The sequence below is a fragment of the Bombina bombina genome, chromosome 4 (assembly GCF_027579735.1).
Source record: "Bombina bombina isolate aBomBom1 chromosome 4, aBomBom1.pri, whole genome shotgun sequence".
NCBI lineage: Eukaryota > Metazoa > Chordata > Amphibia > Anura > Bombinatoridae > Bombina > Bombina bombina.
In genome coordinates this window covers 367,909,174-367,929,371 of record NC_069502.1, presented here as the reverse complement: position 1 = coordinate 367,929,371, position 20,198 = coordinate 367,909,174, and the positions used below count along the sequence as shown (strand labels likewise).

The 20,198-nt window shown below is 40.3% G+C and overlaps 1 protein-coding gene across 1 annotated transcript in view; it reads right to left on the bottom strand.

The window, feature by feature from the left end:
* Positions 1 to 20,198, bottom strand: part of SKIL (SKI like proto-oncogene) — a 113,524-nt gene that overhangs the window by 45,677 nt on the left and 47,649 nt on the right. The window contains exons 4-5 of the mRNA XM_053710131.1: positions 14,764 to 15,008; positions 2,975 to 3,138 (exon numbers count right to left, since the gene is read on the bottom strand). Of these exons, the coding sequence (XP_053566106.1) occupies positions 2,975 to 3,138; positions 14,764 to 15,008 (409 nt within the window). The remainder of the gene's footprint in view (positions 1 to 2,974; positions 3,139 to 14,763; positions 15,009 to 20,198) is intronic.

Here is a 20,198-nt window from a genome sequence, read left to right as displayed (position 1 = left end):
AGTGCGCCTTAATACCACTCTTCTCACGAATAGTTTTTCCATAAATTGAAATAGGACAGTGCGGGGTGGGGACCCTGCAATTGCCCTTATTTCAGGTATACAGGCAGCCAGTTAATTTACAAACTCTACACACATATATACATATATACATATATATATATATATATATACACACATATACACATATACACACACACATATATATATATATATATATATATATATATATATATATATATACACACACATATATACATATATACACACACATCCATACACACATCCATACACATATTCATTAATTTGAAAGGATTTTTTTGTTCTTAAACATTTGTGCATTGTCCATTTCTTACCGTCATAGTGGTACAAGGGGGCTGGGATCTCTACAGTTCTCAGCATGTCTACTCAATTATCTAGGTGTAGGGGGGCCTACATTTAGAACTTCTAAGTGATAATTTTGCAAGAAAATAAGTTGTTTGTTTTTTAAAGGGACACTCAAATCAAAATAAACTTTTATGATTAAGAAAAAAAATCTTCTGCTTATTTGCAATTTAGAATAGGTGTTAAATCGTCTTTTTATTATGCAGGTGTTAATTATGTAATTCTACTGCATTGAGTGGTACTTTAAAACAATCTGCTTCTTTTAATGTTTACTTTGGTTTAACTTTTTTTTATTAAAGGAGCACTATTTAATATCCCTTTAAATGCAACAATACAGTACAGAGTATTTGTACTGAGGTGATATGCATTGTGTTATACAGGTTTTTCACATACCATTAATGGGCAGGTTTTTCAAATAAATATGCAGATAATTCTCATATACAATACACCGATTCACAAAGTCAAGGATTATTTGGACAAATGTAGGCTGTATGGAGCATGAAGCACTTATCTCAGTCATCAATATCACTTGTTATAGTCAGAGTCCCATGCTAGAATGGCTGTGGAGTTTCCATTACATTTAGGTGAACAAGCAAAGCAGAATGTGTTTTAATTTAGGATTAACATAGCATGTAGGCACATTCAGCATTTCACTTGGCGTTTTCCAAAGATTTTTAGAAAACAAACCTAATTAAATGGTTAGAAGATGGAAACGGAAACGTCTGCATCCTGCACACAAGGTAGAGATGAGGATACAGGTGTGCACGTTTAGGATAGGTGTTTTAGGGGCTACAGTGCTTATTTCAGAAGACACAACCTGTGTTTCTAGACCAGGCTTATCCAGTCTAAGACATGGGGACATAATGTGAACCTCAGGTGGCTTATAACTGCCCCCTCCCCTCATACTCCACCATAACAGTTTCCAACTAGGTAATTAATACCTGCCCTTCTAATATTAACTTGATGTATATGAATCTAAATGTGTATACTTTAGTAGAGAAATGCTCATTTAAAAAAAAAAAAGTTTGCTTATATAAAAATATGCACTAGTAATTAAATTAGTCTTAAAAATCAGTCCTGCAAAAGTAAAGGGTTAAAAAAAAAAGTGGCCTCTCGTGAAATGTTGGACAGATATTTTGTACAGCCTGTATCATTAGATTATGTGAGATTAACAAATAAATATGTTGTACACGCTAACGTGTTTGTGTAAGACACAATAATATACATATACTAGCATGCTGCAGCAGAAAACTGCCCAAGTGTACTACAGGGAAGGGCTGTGTTAGAGGCTAAAGTACATTAATCAGCATTTAGTGATGAATAATAAAACAAGAACACATTTGATCACTGTTTTGCATGCTGTGTGCATTATGGCGATGTAGCAAACCTCTCAGCAGCAACTAAAGCAAATTAGTAACTAATGCAAATTTATGCAAATGTCATGTTTATGAGCATTTGGATTAAGCTGGAAAAAAAATGATTGTATGCCACATTTTATTGTGTTGTGTCAGTGAAAATGTTTGCAACCACAACTCTAGGAACAATGGATGCACAAAACCTAAATTACTGTAGCAAGTTACAGCTTTATACAGTCTTTGTAAAATATATTATTAGATGGTGATAACTATTCATGGAACATATTCATCACCTAAAGGTGTTGTATTCCATACGCTTTCAACGCCTCACAAGTGATTCCTACCAGCAGTGGTCTATAAAGGCTGTGGGCAAGTAATACACATTTGTAAAAGTTTCTATGAAAATGGTTAACATCCATGACTGTGCTTAAAGGAACATTGTACACTAGATTTTTCTTTGCATAAATTGTCTTGTACATGATCCATTTGTACAGTCCATCCAGGAGTGTTTTTGTAACCATGCATAGTTTTGCTTATTTTTTAATAACATTGTGCTGACTTTCAGACTCCTAACCAAGCCCCAAAACATCAGATGTAGACCCAGGTCTACAGATTACAGTTTGCTCATGTTGGTGTAATCTGTCTTTTCATATTCAGGGAGGGGGGGGGGTCTGCTCTTCCTGATTTCCCAGCCTCTTTAGAAGATTTTAAACTGGATTTTTAGATAATTATCTGCACATATTCGTCTTTATAGTAGTGTATATTACATGCAGTTATATGAAAACTGATCTACATGAAGCCCATTTTTTTTATTTTAAGATTCAGAAAGAGCATACAATTGTAAACAACTTTCTAATTGACTTTGATTAATAAATTGCCTTTGTTCTCTTGGTATCCTTTGTTGAAGTGGCTGCAATGCACAAGTGGAACCTTGTTGTACTCATTGGGCGAGCCAATGACAAGAGGAATAAATGAGAAGCTACCAATCAGCAACTAGCTCCCTGTAATGTATTGCTACTCCTAAGCATACATAGGTATGTGTGAGCAAAGGATATAAAATCAATGAAGCAAATTAGATAATAGAAGTAAATAGGGGAAATGGATTAAAAATTGTATGCTCTGTCTAAATCATGAAAGAAAACAATCTGGGTTTAGTGTCCCTTATTTTAGTATCAGAGGAAGACAAGCTGTGTGATGTCAATGCATGTCAGCTGTGACAAGACAATAATAAACCATACCATTTGAATTTGCTGCTTCTTTTGCAGGATGTAGTTCAGCTTTTCTTGCTGTTTCAGGAATGTTTTTACAACCTCTTCCATAATGTGACCCTTGTCATCGCCGTCACATACTGTGTCTTTATTGCATGTCAGTTCATTTTTCTCTCTGGCTGGTAATTTGGCTTCTGTAAAAAGCAAAGATCAGTTGCACCAACTCTGAGCATTCAATGCAGGTGAAAAGCAATATTTCCAAAAAGAAAAAACATAATTTATGCTTACCAGATAAATTCCTTTCCTTCCTGGCAGGTAGAGTCCACAACTTCATTCCTTACTGTTGGGAAATGCAACACCTGACCACCAGGAGGAGGCAAAGACACCCCAGCTAAAAGCTTAAATATCCCTTCCACTTCCCCTACCCCCCAGTCATTCTGTCGATGGAACAAGGAAAAGTAAAAGAAACATAAGGGTGTAAAGGTACCAGAAGAATATAAAAAGGGAGCCGCCCAGCAAAAAATAAATTACAGGTGGGGTCGTGGACTCTCCCTGCCAGAAAGGAATTTATCTGGTAAGCATAAATTATGTTTTCCTTCCATAAGGCAGGGAGAGACCACAACTTAATTCCTTAGTGTTTGGAAAACTATACCCAAGCTCCAGAGGACACTGAATGAAAAACGTGAGCGAACAAAAAAAAAAGAAGAGGTCGACCCTATTCTAAGGACACCACAGCCTGCAAAACTTTTCTCCCGAAAGAAAAAGTAAAATGTAGAAAAAATGTGTAAGGAGGACCAGGTAGCCGCCTTACCAATCTGATCCATAGAGGCTTTGTTCTTAAAAGCCCAGGATTAAGCCACTGCTCTAGTGGAATGAGCCGTTATCCTCTTAGGAGGCTGTCCCCCAGCCGTCTCATAAGCTAAGCGGATGACACTCCTCAATCAGAAAGATAGGGAAGTCATAGTAGCCTTGTGCCGCTTACGCTTCCACATATAGATGACAAAGAGGAAGATTGTCTGAATTCCTTAGTAGCATGAAGATAGAACGTCAAGGCACAAACCACATCCAGATTGTGAAGCAAAGCGCTCCTTCGTTGAAGAAGCATTAGGACACAAGGAAGGAACAACAATTTCTTGATTAATGTTACGGTCCGACACCACCTTAGGGAGGAACCCTAATTTAGTACGTAAAACAGCCTTATCAGCATGAAAAACAAGATAATGGGAGTCACATTGTAAAGCAGAAATCTCAGAAATTCTGCGTGCAGAGGCAATAGCCAGCAAAAAAAGAAACTTCCAAGATAACAATTTAACGTCAACAGTATGCATAGGCTTAAACGGAGCCTGCTGCAAAACACTAAGAACAAGATTTAGGCTCCAAGGCGGAGCCCCAGATCTAAACACTGGTCTGATCCTAATCAGAGCCTCAACAAAGGAATGCACCTCCGGAAGCTCAGCCAATCTCTTGTGCAGTAACACCGACAGGGCCGATATCTGTCCCTTCAGGGAACTAGCAGATTGACCCTTCTCCAGTCCATCCTAGTGAAAATATAAAATTCTGGCAACCTTAACCTTATGCAAGGAAAAGCCAAGCTCTTCACACCAGTATAAGTAAGTCCTCCACACTTTATGATAGATACGACGAGTAACTGGCTTCCGAGCTTGAACCAGTGTCGATAACACTCTGAGAACCCTCTCTTGGCTTAGACTAAGCGTTCAACCTCCACGAAGTCAGCCTCAGAGAATCTATATTTTGATGAATGAAGGAACCCTGTATCTGCAGATCTCTGCGACAAGGTAACCTTCACTGAGGAAATGAGGACATCCTCATCAGATCTGCAAACCACGTCCTTCGCTGCCACGATGGAGCAATCAGAATTACTGATGCTCGTTCCTGCTTGATGCGAGCCACCACACGAGAAAGAAGAGGTAATGGAGGACAAATATATGAGTCTGAACTTCCATGGTACTACTTCCATGGTACTGATAAGGCATCCATCAATTCCGCCTGAGAATCCCTCAACCCGTACCTGGGTAGCTTGGTATTGAGGCGGGATGCCATGAGATCTATTTCCGGCGTCCCCCACTTGCAGCATATTATTATTAAGACTAAGCGCCACTAGGGGGAATGAAACGAGTCAGGACAGCCTTCCTTGTACCCCTTGCATATTTATGCATTTTAAATCTAATTTCCTAGATAAATATTTAATTTTTTATGACCTTCGAGTGCCTCGATATTTGCTCTTTTTATATCTCTGCAAACACTTTGGGGTGGAGAGACCATTCCCCTGGGTGAAAGGATTGCCTGCTAAGGAAGTCCGCTTCCCATTTGTCCACACCCGGAATGTGGATCGCTGACAGTGTACATCTGTGAGTCTCCGCCCACTCTAGTATCCAAGATACTTCTCTCATCGCCAAGGAACTTCTCGTCCCCCCTGATGGTTGATGTAGGCAACCGAAGTTATGTTGTCTGATTGGAATCTGTTAAATTGGGACAAACCCAGAAGGGGCCAAGCCTTCAGGGTATTAAAGATTGCCCGGAGTTCCAATATATTGATCAGAAGGGAGGACTTCTCTCCTATAGTGACGAAAGGCAAAGAATGACTGGGAGATGGGGGAAGTGGGAGGGATATTTAAGCCTTTGGCTGGGGTATCTTTGCCTCCTCCTGGTGGCCAGGTGTTGCATTTCCCAACAGTAAGGAATGAAGTTGTGGACTCTCCCTGCCTTATGGAAGAAAAAACAAAGAAGATTGGAGCCTGGATCTTCTCAAAGAAAGATTAATAAAGGTCTAGAAAGGTCAGCACGTTATGCTAAATGCGAGAAAGATGGAAGCGTAGCGGTTACATTTCTAAAAAGATTTCATTATTTTTCTTTATGTAATGGTTAGCAACTAGAAGTAAATCTAAGATTAAACATTAGACATGAGCATTCGGCTATTTCTTTAGCACACAAATGTGGAAGATGGCGGCTGTAAGTGGCATTCAGCTTTTTTCAGAGCCAGATTTCTTCATGTGAAAGTACAACGCACTACGATCTGTGCAACACACCAAGTTCTGTGAAAATCCAGATCGTAGTGCGTTTGGGTCAGAAAAAAATCCAAATGCCGCTAGCGGCAGCTTACTTCCACATTGTTATTCGAACAAAATAGCCGAATGCACACGTAAACACCATGTAATTACAATACATATTATATAGATTTTTAAAATAAATTGACATTCTTTTTAATGCTATCATTTAGCAGTAGCCAAACTCTACCCACACTTGAGAAGTCAGCAGGGTGCTTTTCCCGTTCTGAGAAATAAAAGTTAAATCACATGAAAGGGGAGTAAAATAAATAATGAAATATATTGCAAAGTTGTTCTATTATGCATAAGTTAACATTTTATTTAAAAATCTCAAGGGGTTAACTGTCCTTTTAACCTTTTCCAAGCAAAACTACTGTTCTTTCACATACATGACAATTAGTGAGTACCATGTCTCTTTCAGAGAATACAATTGAGGTCTTACCTTCAATTCTACATTAATTCACTCTTACTTTTGACACCTGAATGTTATGCAATGACAGCATGTTTTTTAAAAACCTGTTAAATATCCTGCAAATACTGTGTGACCTCCCAGACTTCCGAATGATTCAAACTTAATATGAAGAATAAAGCCGGATGTAACACTAAGAAAGTCTGCATAAAAGTAAGACCTGAAAATAATGCTCATATCTTTATTAAAAGGGACAGGAAACACTTTGATGTTGTGATATCAAATGCTTAATTGTGTGTAGTAAAACAACTTTGAAATGTACTTCTATAATTAATTGTGCCCATTTTCCTATCATTTAAAGGGACATGAAATCTAAAATTTTTCTTTCATAATTCAGATAGAAAAACTTTGAATGTTGTTTAACATTTGTATTCTCTATTATCTAATTTGCTTCATTCTTCAGATATCCTTTGTTGAAGAAATAGCAATGCACTTGGGTGAACCAATCACACAATGCATCTATGTACAGCCACCAATCAGCAGCTACTGAGCTTGCTTTCCAACAAAGGATATCAAGAGAATGACTCAAATTAGAAAAGAAGTACATTCTAAAACTGTATGCTCTTTCTAAATCAAGAAGAAAAAAAAACGTGAGTTTCATGTTCCTTTAAGCCTGAAAAACAAAATGTATGTTCACCGGATAAATGTATTTCTTTCTGGATATGGCGAGTCTACGGCTTCATCATTTACTGTTGGGAATCTCACTCCTGGCCAGCATGAGGAGGCAAAGAGCACCACAGCCAAGCTGTTAAGTATCACTCCCCTACCCACAAACCCCAGTCATTCGACCGATGGTAAATGAAGAAAAAAGGAGTAACACAAGGTGTAGAGGTGCCTGAAGTTTAGACAGAAATAACGGTCTCGAAATAAAGGGCGGGCCGTGGACTCACCATATACAGAAATAAATAAATTTATCAGGTAAGCATACATTTGTTTTATTTCTAAGATATGGTGAGTCCACGGCTTTCATTTACTGTTGGGAACCAATACCCAAGCTAGAGGACCCAGATGAATAGGGAGGGACAGGACAGGCAGACCTAAACAGAAGGCACCACCTTTTGAAGAACCTTTCTCCCAAAAGAAGCCTCAGCCAAGGCAAAAGTATAAAATTTGAAAAAATTGGAAAAAGTATGCATAGAAGACCAAGTTGCAGCCTTGCAAATCTGTTCCACAGAAGCTTCATTTTTGAAAGCCCTAGTAGAATGAGCCGTAATTCTCTCAGGAGGCTGCTGTCCAGCAGTCTCATAAGCAAAACGAATTATACTTCTCAACCATAGAGAAAGAGAAGTAGCAGTAGCTTACTGACTTACGTTTCCCAGAGAAACAAACAGGGCAGAATACTGGCAAAAATCCTTAGTCGATTTTAAATAAAATTTTAAAGCACGTACAACATCCAAGTTGTGCAACAAACGTTATTTGTGAGAAGGATTAGGACATAAAGAAAGAACAACAATTTCCTGATTAATATTTCTGTCCAAAACCACTTTAAGAAAGAAGCCTAACTTAATAAGAAGAACCGCCTTATTGGCATGAAAGATAAGATAAGGCGAATCATACTGCAAAGCCGAGAGATCCGAGACGCTGAGAGATCCAAGACTCTCCGAGCAGAAGAGATAGCAATAAGAAACAAAACCTTCCAAGATACCTTAATATCTATGGAATGCAATGCCTCAAATGGAGCCAGCTGTAAAACTTTAAGAACAAGGTTAAGGCTCAAAGGAGGAGCAACAGACTTAAACACAGGCCTGATTCTGACTAAGGCCTGATAAAAAGATCTGGGACGTCCGCCAGACGCTTATGCAGCAAAATAGATAAAGCAGAAATCTGACCCTTCAGAGTACTGACTGACAAACCCTTCTCCAGACCATCCTGGAGAAAGGACAAAATTCTAGGAATCCTGACCCTACTCCAAGAGTAGCCCTTGGATTCACACCAATAAAGATATTTACACCATATCTTATGATAAATCTTTCTCGTAACAGGCTTGCGGGCCTGAATCATGGTCTGAATGAACGACTCAGAAAAACCCCACTTAGACAGAACTAAGCGTTCAATCTCCAAACAGTCAGCTTCAGAGAAACGAGATTTGGATGAAAGAAGGGACCCTGAATTAGCAGGTCCTTCCTCAGAGGCAGTCTCCACGGTGGGAGAAATGACATCTCCACTAGGTCTGCAAGGCCACGCAGGGGCTATTAGAATCACTGACGCTCTCTCCTGTTTGATACGAGCAATGACTCGTGGAAGGAGAGCAAACAGAGGAAACAGATATGCCAGCCTGAAATCCCAAGGAACCTGCAGAGCATCTATCAGAGCGGCCTGTGGATCTCTTGACCCGTACCTTGGAAGCTTGGCATTTTGCCGAGACGCCATTCGATCGAACTCCGGCACCCCCCATTAGAGGGTTAAGTTGGAGAACACCTCCGGATAGAGTTCCCACTCCCCGGGATGAAAAGTCTGTCTACTCAGGAAATCCTGGAATGTGGATAGCAGATAGACAGCAATTGTGAGCTTCCGCCCACTGAATAATCAGCAACACCTCCTTCATGGCTAAGGAACGCCGATTTCCTTCCTGGTGGTTGATGTAAGCCACTGAGGTTATGTTGTCTAACTGGAACCTGATAAACCGGGCTAAGGACAACTGAGGCCAAGCCATCAGAGCATTGTAAATCGCTCTCAACTCCAGGATGTTGATGGGAGAGCAGACTCCTCCCGAGTCCAAAGTCGCTGCGCCTTTAACGAGTCTCAGACTGCTCCCCAGCCCAGCAGGCTGGCGTTCGTGGTCACAATCACCCAGGAAGGTCTCCAAAAGAATGTGCCTTGAGATAGATGTTCCTGAGAAAACCACCCCAAGAGAGAGTCTCTTGTCGACTGGTCTAAATCTATCCTCAGACAGATCCGCATAATCCCCATTCCATTGTCTGTGCATGCACAACTGTAGATCTCACAAATGGAATCGAGCAAAGGGAATGATGTCCATGGAAGACACGATCAGACCAATTACTTCCATACACTGAGCCACTGATGTTAAAGCAGTAGACTGTAGAGAGAGGGAAGGATTTTGGCTCTTCTGACCTCCATCAGAAAAATTTATATTGATAGGAAATCTATTATAGTCCCTAAGAAGACTACCCTTTTCCAGATTCACTTTCTACCTGTGGGAACGAAAAAAACACAACAAGATCTCTGTGTGATATCTTGCTTGTTGAAAAGAAGGCACCTGAACCAATAGTTCTTCCAGGTAGGGCGCCACTACAATTCCCTGTGACCGGATCCCTGCCAAGAGAGCCCCCAGAACCTTTGAGAAAATTCTGGGAGCTGTGGCAAGGCCAAACAGTAAAACCGCAAACTGAAAGTTTGTCCAGAAAGGCAGATCTCAGAAATTTGTGAGGATCCCTGTGAATGGGAACATGAAAGTACGCATCCTTTAGGTCTATGGTCGTCATAAACTGACCCTCTTAAACAAAAGGAAGAATGGAGCGGATAGTCTCCATTTTGAAAGACGGAACTCTGAGAAACTTATTTAGACATTTCAGGTCTAAAATCGGTAAGAAAGTTCCCTCTTTTTTGGGAACCACGAACAGATTGGAATAGAAACCTAGACCCTGTTCCTGAACTGGAACAATCACTCCCAGGGAAGAAAGATCCTGAAAACATTTCAAGAACGACTATCTGGTTTACAGAAAATCTTGAGAGGTGGAACCTGCCCCTGGGAGGAAAGTTCTTGAATTCCAATTTGTAACCCTGGGATACTATATCCACAGCCCAGGGATCTGGGACATCTCTTATCCATGTTTAAGAAAACTGAGATAGTCTGCCCCCCACTAGATCCGATCCCGGATCGGTGGCAAATCATTCATAATGATTTAGAGTGAGCTGCGGGTTTCTTTGATTGCTTCCCCTTGTTCCAAGACTGGGAGGGCTTCCAAGAAGACTTGGCCTGTTCCTGCTTGGAAGAGAAAGACTTTTCTCTGGAATTATGAAAGGAACGAAAATTACTCTGACGTCCTTTCGGCCTATTCTTCTTGTCTTGTGGGAGGAAAGACCCTTTTCCACCCGTAATATCAGAAATAATTTCTGTCAGTCCAGGTCCAAACAAGGTCTTTTCCTTTTAAGGAATCGCCATCAGCTGACCAAGATTTTAACCACAATGCTCTGCGCAGTAGCACAGCAAAACCAAATATTTTGACTCCTAATTTAATAACCTGCAAGGAAGCGTCAGTAATAAAAGAATTGGCGAATTTAAGAGCCTTAATCCGATCTTGGATTTCCTCTAAAGGAGCCTCTACCTGAAGAGACTCAGACAAGGTGTCGAACCAATATGCTGAAGCACTTATCACAGTGGCAATACACACTGCAGGTTGCCATTCGAGACCTTGATGAACATACATTTTCTTCAAATAAGCCTCCAGCTTTTTGTCCATTGGATCCTTAAAGGAGCAGCTGTCCTCAATAAGAATAGTAGTTCTCTTAATAGAAATAGTAGAAATGGTCCCTTCTACTTTAGGTACCATTTGCCACAACTCCTTAATGGAGTCAGCAACAGGAAACATCTTCTTAAAGACAGGAGACAGGGAAAAAGGAATCCCAGGCCTGTCCCTTTCCTTTGCTATAATCTCTGTGGCACAGTCTGGCACAGGAAAGACTTCCACCGAGGAAGGAACATCAAAGTATTTATTAAGCTTATCAGATTCCCTAGGGTTGGCAATGGTAGGAGAATCCGAGTCATCAAAAGTAACCAAAACTTCCTTTAACAGTACACAGAGGTGTTCAAGCTTAAATCTGATGGATACAACGTCAGCATCAGATGAATGCATTAAACTGTCTGAATCTAAGATTTCACCCTCAGAGGCTACGGACGTATCTTCCTCATCAGACATAAGGGCAACTTGATTAACAGAACTTGGAACAGAAACCTTGCTATCTGAATCTCTAATTTTCCTCTTGCGTTTTCCCTGTAGCATGGGAAAGGCAGCCAATGCCACAGAAGATATCTGGGCAGCAATCTCTGCTTGCAAATAAACCAACCCAGAAGAATGAGAGGAACTGCAGGGCACTTACATGTGACGCCATTAAGGCCTGGCATGACTGAGGAGAAAACTGTGGCATTGCCTGAACAGCATCATCCTGAGAGACTGTTGGCTCAGAAAGAAAAAGTCTATCTTTATTCTTTAAAGTTCTGTCTATACATGGGGAACAAAAGGGCAAGGGCGGCACAATTGGGTTATCTACACAGATTTGGCATCTGTCCATGGAAACAGCAACCTGTTCCAAAATGCAGAAAATACAAAAAAAAAATTGTACTGTTCCCTTTAAGAGAATGACAGCAAACAACGTGCCCCCTGTGTTTCTAGCAAGAATAATGGCCCCACAGAAATTCCATTCAAATAAGTGTGTAGATTATATGACAAATATATGAATTAGCCCTTCTACACGTTATCCTTAAGACTATTACATTACATATCTTTAAAACAATATTTAAAACTTTGTATATCGCCACATTGTGTTTTTTTTCACGCAATTATGTGTGTATACTGAAGTTTTGTAGGAAACATAAGTTCCCTGGGAACTGCAAGATGAAACTTCCTTTGTATTGATTCTATTGTCAGCTTTCCATTATGAACAGTGCTTAACACACTTTAAGTTTGAATAAAAAACAAGTGTAGCTATCAATCATTCAAACAGGTTTTGTTGCTGTTTTTATCCAATGAAATTTGAGCACTTTAAGACAGGTGTCTCTGTCAGTATCCACGCAATGACTATGGCAAAATAGCCGAAACGCGTCTTCGTGTCTGACAGATACACCAACCCTTGATGGCACACCTATAGTTCGTTTTATGGAAACAAATAAAGGAACTTTGTTTTAACTGAACCTTCAAGTTTTCGAGTTCAAATACTTTCTTTTTTCATTAAGACTGAGGTGCCTATCTGCTCCTGCGATCGTCAGATGGAGCGATGAACGATCTTTGTGAGAGACTCTGGGCTCACTTCAACAGCATGTAGCTGAAAATCCGCTCTGCTATGCTACAATCGAGCAGAATAAGTGGGACACAACACCGGTCTTGAAGCTGCGTCTGCACTATGAGAAAGCGCGCTTCAGACCGGAAAAGAAGCCTATTGACATGGAGTCGCTTCCTGCGGTACTGAAAAGCGCAATAGAGTAATATCGCAATGAATGCGAAAAACAAAAATGTGCAAACCAATTATGTCTCACAAGGTTTCTAATAAAATTAATGCCATAAAGGAAGTTAACCCCAGTCTCCTGTCACAATGATAGTGCCCGCTTCTGCCATAAAAAACTATCCTGCATGCAGGATATAAGTTCCATAATGGTGCAACCCTTTAAGAGCTATGAGTTAACTCCTGTCAGTGTTTTGGTTAACTCTTAACGTGCCAGCCTCCTTCTAGATCCCAGAAGCCAAAAAGGCACTTACCTGCACCTCTAGCTGTCCTGGCAGGAAGACAGCTCTCACGGTATGGAAGGATGCCACTCCTTACAGGGACCTGTGGAAAAAAGAAACAGAGTAAGCCTACTCTGGCTTTCTACACCAGAGCAGCAACATATTAGGAAAACGCAGTGGAGCACACTCCACAAGTTCCTAACTACTCTAAAGCCACCACTGCTAAAGCCACCACTGCCCTACTGAAGAGGCTGACGTGGAGTACGTCTAGACCCAATCTCGAAAGGGAAGGATCAGCGTTAACCTACTCTGGCTTCCTAAAATAATAAAATCTTGATTGAAGTGAAATAATCAGACACCAAAACTTCACCTCCTCCATGCACCAAGGCAAAGAGAATAACTGGGGTTTGTAGGTAGGGGAGTGATACTTAACAGTTTGGCTGTGGTGCTCTTTGCCTCCTCCTGCTGGCCTGGAGTGATATTCCCAACAGTAAATGATGAAGCCGTGAACTCACCATATCTTAGGAAAGAAATTATGATTTTTTAATTCGGACAACTGGAAGAGCACATAGAAACATGGGTTTTGACAGCCGATAAGAACCATAGGCTCAGCAAGTCTGTGTAATATTTCACAAAATATAAACAAATGTAGTTCTAGAGCCTTATGCTTATCCAAGGCATTCTTAAAGTCCTCCACAGTGTTTGTCATTAACACTTCATGTAGAAGTTTACTCAATGAATCAATCACCCTTTCTGTGAAGAAGTGCTTCCTCAAATTTCTCCTGAATATACTACCCTTCAGCATGAGATCATGACCCCTTGATCTTGAATTTTTCTTTTTATGACAAATACACTCAGCCTCAGCTTTACCTTTACTATACTTAAAAAGTTACTATCATATCACCTATTTCCCTTGTCTCCTCTAAGCTATACATATTGAGATCACTGATCCACTCCTGGTAAGTTTTATTTTTTAGACCATGTACCATTTTAGTAGCCCTCCGTTGCACAGATTCCAGTTTGTTTATATCCTTCTGGAGATATAGCCTCCAGAACTGCAGGCAATACTCAAGATGAGGCCTAACCAATGATCTATAAAGTGGCATAAGAACTTTACAATATCTTCTGCAAATACCTCTGCCAATACATCCAAGCATTCAACTGGCCTTGCTGCAATACTACATTTACTAAATTTAAAATCATCTGAAATAATAATTCCCAAGTCCTGTTCCTCATTTGTAACAAGTGTCATTGAGTCTAATTAACGTTTGGCTATTTCTTCCCTAAATGCATTATTTTACATTTTTGCAGTGTTAAACTTTAGATCCCAGTCATTTGTCCAAATCTCCAATTTGTGTACATCACTTCTCATTTTGTGCACATGTGGAACATCTACTCTATTACAAATGTTTGTATCATCTGCAAACAGACATACTTTTTCCCCTGTAGCCCTTTGCTGATATCTCTAGCAGGACCCATATCTGTCCCTAACTGGTTGCAGCTGAGATCATCTGATCAACAACAAAGATTGTGGTAACATAATGGCCATAGCTTTATGACTTGTCTACTCCAATAACACATTCTCCAAATAAGGAAAGTGGTGAGCTGAGTTTGGGTATTGAAAAACACTTGCAGTAAACAGTGTTAATGCAGTGAAAACAAATGTTCAATTTTGCCCACTATGTACTTTATTGCATGAACGCAGAAAAAAAACTTGAAATTACAACAATTTCCTCATGTGGCAACAGTATTTTTAAGGGATAGTGATTTCCTTGTGCCATTAGATATAATAACAGTAAATCCCATGCTTGAGCATACAATAAAAATTGCATTTTAGAAGCTTTAAATCAATGAAAAGCAAAAGGTCAACAATAATAGTTCACTTACTTGGTTCACTGATGTTTTGAGTCTCTGATTTCATATCTACTCTTACTTGCTCCTCTATGGAGAGATCAGGATATGAGGTAGTTTGTTTAAGTTTGCTACTTTTTAATAGTTTATCAGACTCTACTGTCAAAAGTTTCTTGCCTTCAAAATCTCTTTTCACAATTTTTGTTTCTTTGCCTTGTGGCACTGTAGCAGTAAGCGAAACATTGGGGGCTACCACTTTGTCATACATGTAGAGATAATAGCTAAATCAAACATGGAAAGAAAGAAAAAATAAAACAAATTGATTAAAACAGACTTGTTTCAAAATTAGGTATCATAAATCAAATTTAAAGGGACATGAAATCCAATATGTTTCTCTTTCATGATTCAGATAAAAATAAAACAAATATTTCTATTTTAAAATGTACTCTCTTATCTTGGTATCTTTTGGTATGTATGTTCAAGAGCGTGCATATGTTTGGAGCACTATATGAAAACAGTTTTGCAAGAATAATTTTAACCCTTTCCGGTCCTATGTATTTTGAATAAATGTGCCAGCAGGTCTTATTTATTTTATTGTAGCACGATCAGCTGTAGACCTCCTAGCTCACGTGTACATGTAACCTGGGTCGTTCCGCTTTCCCCCCGGCTTCCTGCAGCCTCCGTCTCTTACCAGTGATCAGTGCCACATCTAGCCTAGCTGTGGCGCTGTGTACAGATCACTGGTAAGAGACTGACGCACGCAGGCAGGTTGCATGTACACCCCAGGCTAGCACCTGCCCCTCTGCAGCAGGCTCCGTAGGAGCACACATGGAGAGAAGCTCACCCCCGGGGAGTCTGCATCATTTACAAGAATGGGGGAACAAAGCAGGGGGGAACACTCGGAGCTTGTCCCCTTCTCGACCCTACCTGGCAGTGGATTCTCACTGCCACCACTTGGCTATGGAGGAAATGTCACTGGGAACTTGAGGGAACATGTTGGAATATATCAGACATTGGACCGCAAGCGGTAAAACCCTTTGTCGGATATATACCGACAAAGGACCTGAAAGGGTTAACAATGTTATACATTTGTGAAAGCACTAGATGGCAGCAGTGTTGTCTGACATATAGTGCTTCAGACATGTGCACAATACCTTACCTAGGAATTCTATTCAACAAAGAATACAATAAGAATGAACCAAATTTGATAACAGAAGTAAAATTGGAACATTCTGAATCATGGAGGACAATGCTGGGTTTCATGCCCCTTTAAATTGTGGTCTCCATAACTTGACATTTCTAAAAAGAAACAAACAAAAAAAAACCTATGGATTTTCAAGAAGTTCATAAATGAAAAAGTAGCTAAATATACATTCAGTTTAGCCTGCTCAGTTCTCTTGATTCACTTTAATTTTGATAGCACTGCAGTATAAACAGAAATCACTGCATAAGCTTTATTGGGATGATAAAAATTCATAAACATATTTGTTAACTACAGGATACCATAATCTGCTTGCCTTGAAGCCAATAGGACTACAATTACAGTAATATATACAAGAGCTGGTATGCCTTTTCTAAATCAAATTCAGTGCTATAAAAAGGTAACGTTACACTGCTTTTTCAGTAAACAGGAGAAATGGAGGACAGGTTGAGGGGAAATGCAAAATGTTACCCTAACTTGTCTATAAACATACATTAATAGGCAAGCGGTCACATCGGATATACCAGACAAATATAATAAACCGGAGTCTGACACAGAAAGGTTTTACAAAACGGACACCAAAAATTACACTTAAAATAATCTTAATAGGAACAGGTGAAGAATGCGTTTGTCTTGTTAAACATTTATGTCTGTAGACTTTGCAGAAAATGAAGGCAGATCATTTACAACGTTTTACCTGTGATGCATATATGTGACTCTGCCACTGTTTGTATTGGATGTTTTTCTATTGTTCGTGAATACTTTGCATAGTGTGCAAGTCACAAAGGGACATATACACAAATTGGAAGCTGCATAAGTAGTTTTGTTATCAAATGCATGTTTTTTTATGTAGAAGCAAATTGAAAAGACAGCTAATATTAAATGTTGTATATCAAACATGACATTTATGTAGCTATATGCATGGGGAGGTACTTCAGCTTCTCTCTGTGTCTATAACAGGTAGGGTTGCACCGATACCAGTATCAGTGCCGATACAGAGTATTTGCATGAGTACTCGTGAAAATGCACCGATACTTAAACCAATACCTCCAGATCTTACCCATACACCATCTTGTGGTGTTTTCTTTTCAAACTGCATGTTCCCATTTCATCTTAAATGGAGTGGAGAGTTAACTAAAAAAAATTTAACTTTTCTTCTGCCAATATAAATTGCTGTTATTTGTATTATAGTACGTCAGAGTAGTGCTCCAAAAGCTGCTACTAAACAGCTGGAAGCCTACCTGGGAGATCACTGTATCTCGTTCAGCCAAACCCCTGAAGTACTAGGCTCTGGCTAAAATAGGCCAAAAATATCTTTCAGACCCGTGCAGTAGTGTGGAAAGTGAAAGACTGTTCAGCTTAGCGTCAAACGTCCTTACTGATGGCGGAAACAAACATAGCTGAACATGTATAGATGCTTCTGTTCATTAAAAGGAACTTGCCACTAACTTTTGAAAAATTATTCTAATTGCTAGATTGCCTGTTATACTGCTAGTTCTCATCTTGCACAATTATGCTCAAAACATACTGTACTCTGAGGAACATCCTTAGTTTATATAATTCCTATGAACACTCATCCTACAGTTATAGGACTAGATTTAGATTAGAAATAAAGGAACATATGAGAAGCACACGAGCAGCGGCAATATAGTGCATTTATTTGTAATTCCAGTGTTGGACAGAGAAAAAAAGTGCAAAAAGAACAGCAAATTCAAGGGTAATAATAACCCATGTAAAAACAGAGACAGTTTTAGCTGGAGTTTTTAGTAAACGGCTTACGCGTTTCGGCCTAAGCCTTACTCATAGCCTTGTTAAAATTAGCACGATACCTACATGCTATAAAACCTTACTCCAGCCATGATTGGCCACCAGGATCCCAACCTGTGTTATGCTGGCCAATCAGATATATCTAAACATACACCCCCCCACCATTAGAGAAATACGTAAGCACACGCTAACATCTAGGGGAGTGCCCGGCCGTCCAATACAGCATCGCAACCGGCGGTACACTCCCCCTGGGCGTGTACTGAGCCCCTCAGCCCTCCTGCTTAACAGTGTGCATGGATATACTTGTCAGTGTCACGGGATTAACAAAATCCAAACGAACTAATGCACTACATACAAGTTTAGAAATAACTTGATCCCAATGCTCACGGTGAAGCAAGGATAGATGAGAGGCTGGAAATACTAAGATAATGTATATACAAAGAGACAGATTCCCAGACAGAGCTCCACTGAACAAATAGTCAAAAAATAATTTAAATTCCTTCTACCGTAAGTCCGGTTACATGAACATAGGAATAATAAAGTGGTGCTAATTGCTAATCTGGGTGCACAAAGGGGGAAGGGGATGCAAAGCTCCGTTCTACAAAAGACGGAGATGAACCAAAGATAAAAATAATGATAACCCAAAGATAAATATGTATATAGAGGGAGGGTTATGAACCTAGTATGGCTTGTACATGAATGGGGAAGACTGGAATAAATCAAGTTAAACATACAGCAATCAACCTTCTAACCATGTCCCAGTGACCCATAGTGTTCAAGGCACATAACCTTCCAACATACCCAAAGCTGGCATAAAACTGAGAACATGAAATTAGAACATATCATATTATCCAAATTAATCCTGATGCACAGACCAAAAATTGATAAGGTCAAACTCAGAGTTGAGGCCTTCCGGAGTTCTGGTTCTCAACTTAAAAATCCAGAAGGCCTCTCTATCCCCCAACTTGCCAACCCGATCAGTCAGACCCTTCTTGGGTGGGACCTTGTCAATAATGGTCCAAATCAGTGATCTAGACGACTTCTGATGTACCTCAGCAAAATGTTTTACCAGGGGGGTCGTCATGGTACCTATCCTAATGTCTGACAGGTGTTCTTTAATACGTGTTCTCGCCTCCCTAGTGGTGAGTCCTACGTACTGAAGGGAACAGCTGTTGCATGTGATAAGGTAAATGATGAATGTGTCTACAATTCAGGCAGAATTTGATCCTGAAGGACTCGCCTGTCATAGTGGAGTCAAGAGTCTCCCACATTGTATCTCCGAGGTGAACTCGATGCCAACATCATTCCTGTTTAGATATTCGGTGAATTCCACCAGGAGAGACCCAGATCCCCCCCAAATAAAGAAGAGATCATCAATGTAGCATCCAAACCAAATGATCTTGCCCCGGTAGGGGTTCCTATCCCCAAAGACGTGGGACAGCTCCCACCAACCCATAAATAGGTTGGCGTAAGAGGGGGCAAATTTGGCCCCCATTGCTGTCCCACGTCTCTGGAGATAGTACTCCCCACCGAACTCGAAATAGTTATGGGTCAAAAGAAACCTAATGACTTCCACCACATAATCAGAAAAACCAGAGTTATCAAAAAATCTGGTCATGAAGAAACGAATAGCCATCAGGAAGGCAAGGAAAGCGGTGGACAGGATACAGAGAAAGGGTCTTCTGGATCAGAAGAAAACTAACTATAAGATTTCTGATCCTCTGCTTAACTCTGACTCCAAGGTCACTTTCATTACCGAATATTCTAGACAGTATGAGGAAGTCTGCCAGATTGTAGACAAACATCTCAAGCTCCTGACAGCGGATGATGGCTTAGCAGGAGTGATTGACCAGGGAGTCAGATTTGCGTACCGGAGGAATAAAACTGTAGGTAATTCGGTGGCACCCACCAGGATAGGGACAGTTGGAGGGACAACTCCCTCATCATGGCTTACTAGCCTGGGGATGTTTAAATGCCATCACCATACGTGTGTTGCGTGTGAGAAGGTGAATGTGGGAGACTCTTTTGTCTCCACTATGACAGGCGAGTCCTTCAGGATCAAATTCTGCCTGAATTGTAGACAGACATTCATCATTTACCTCATCACATGCAACAGCTGTTCCCTTCAGTACGTAGGACTCACCACTAGGGAGGCGAGAACACGTATTAAAGAACACCTGTCAGACATTAGGATAGGTACCATGACGACCCCCCTGGTGAAACATTTTGCTGAGGTACATCAGAAGTCGTCTAGATCACTGACTTGGACCATTATTGACAAGGTCCCACCCAAGAAGGGTCTGACTGATCGGGTTGGCAAGTTGGGGGAGAGAGAGGCCTTCTGGATTTTTAAGTTGAGAACCAGAACTCCGGAAGGCCTCAACTCTGAGTTTGACCTTATCAATTTTTGGTCTGTGCATCGGGATTAATTTGGATAATATGATATGTTCTAATTTCATGTTCTCAGTTTTATGCCAGCTTTGGGTTATGTGCCTTGAACACT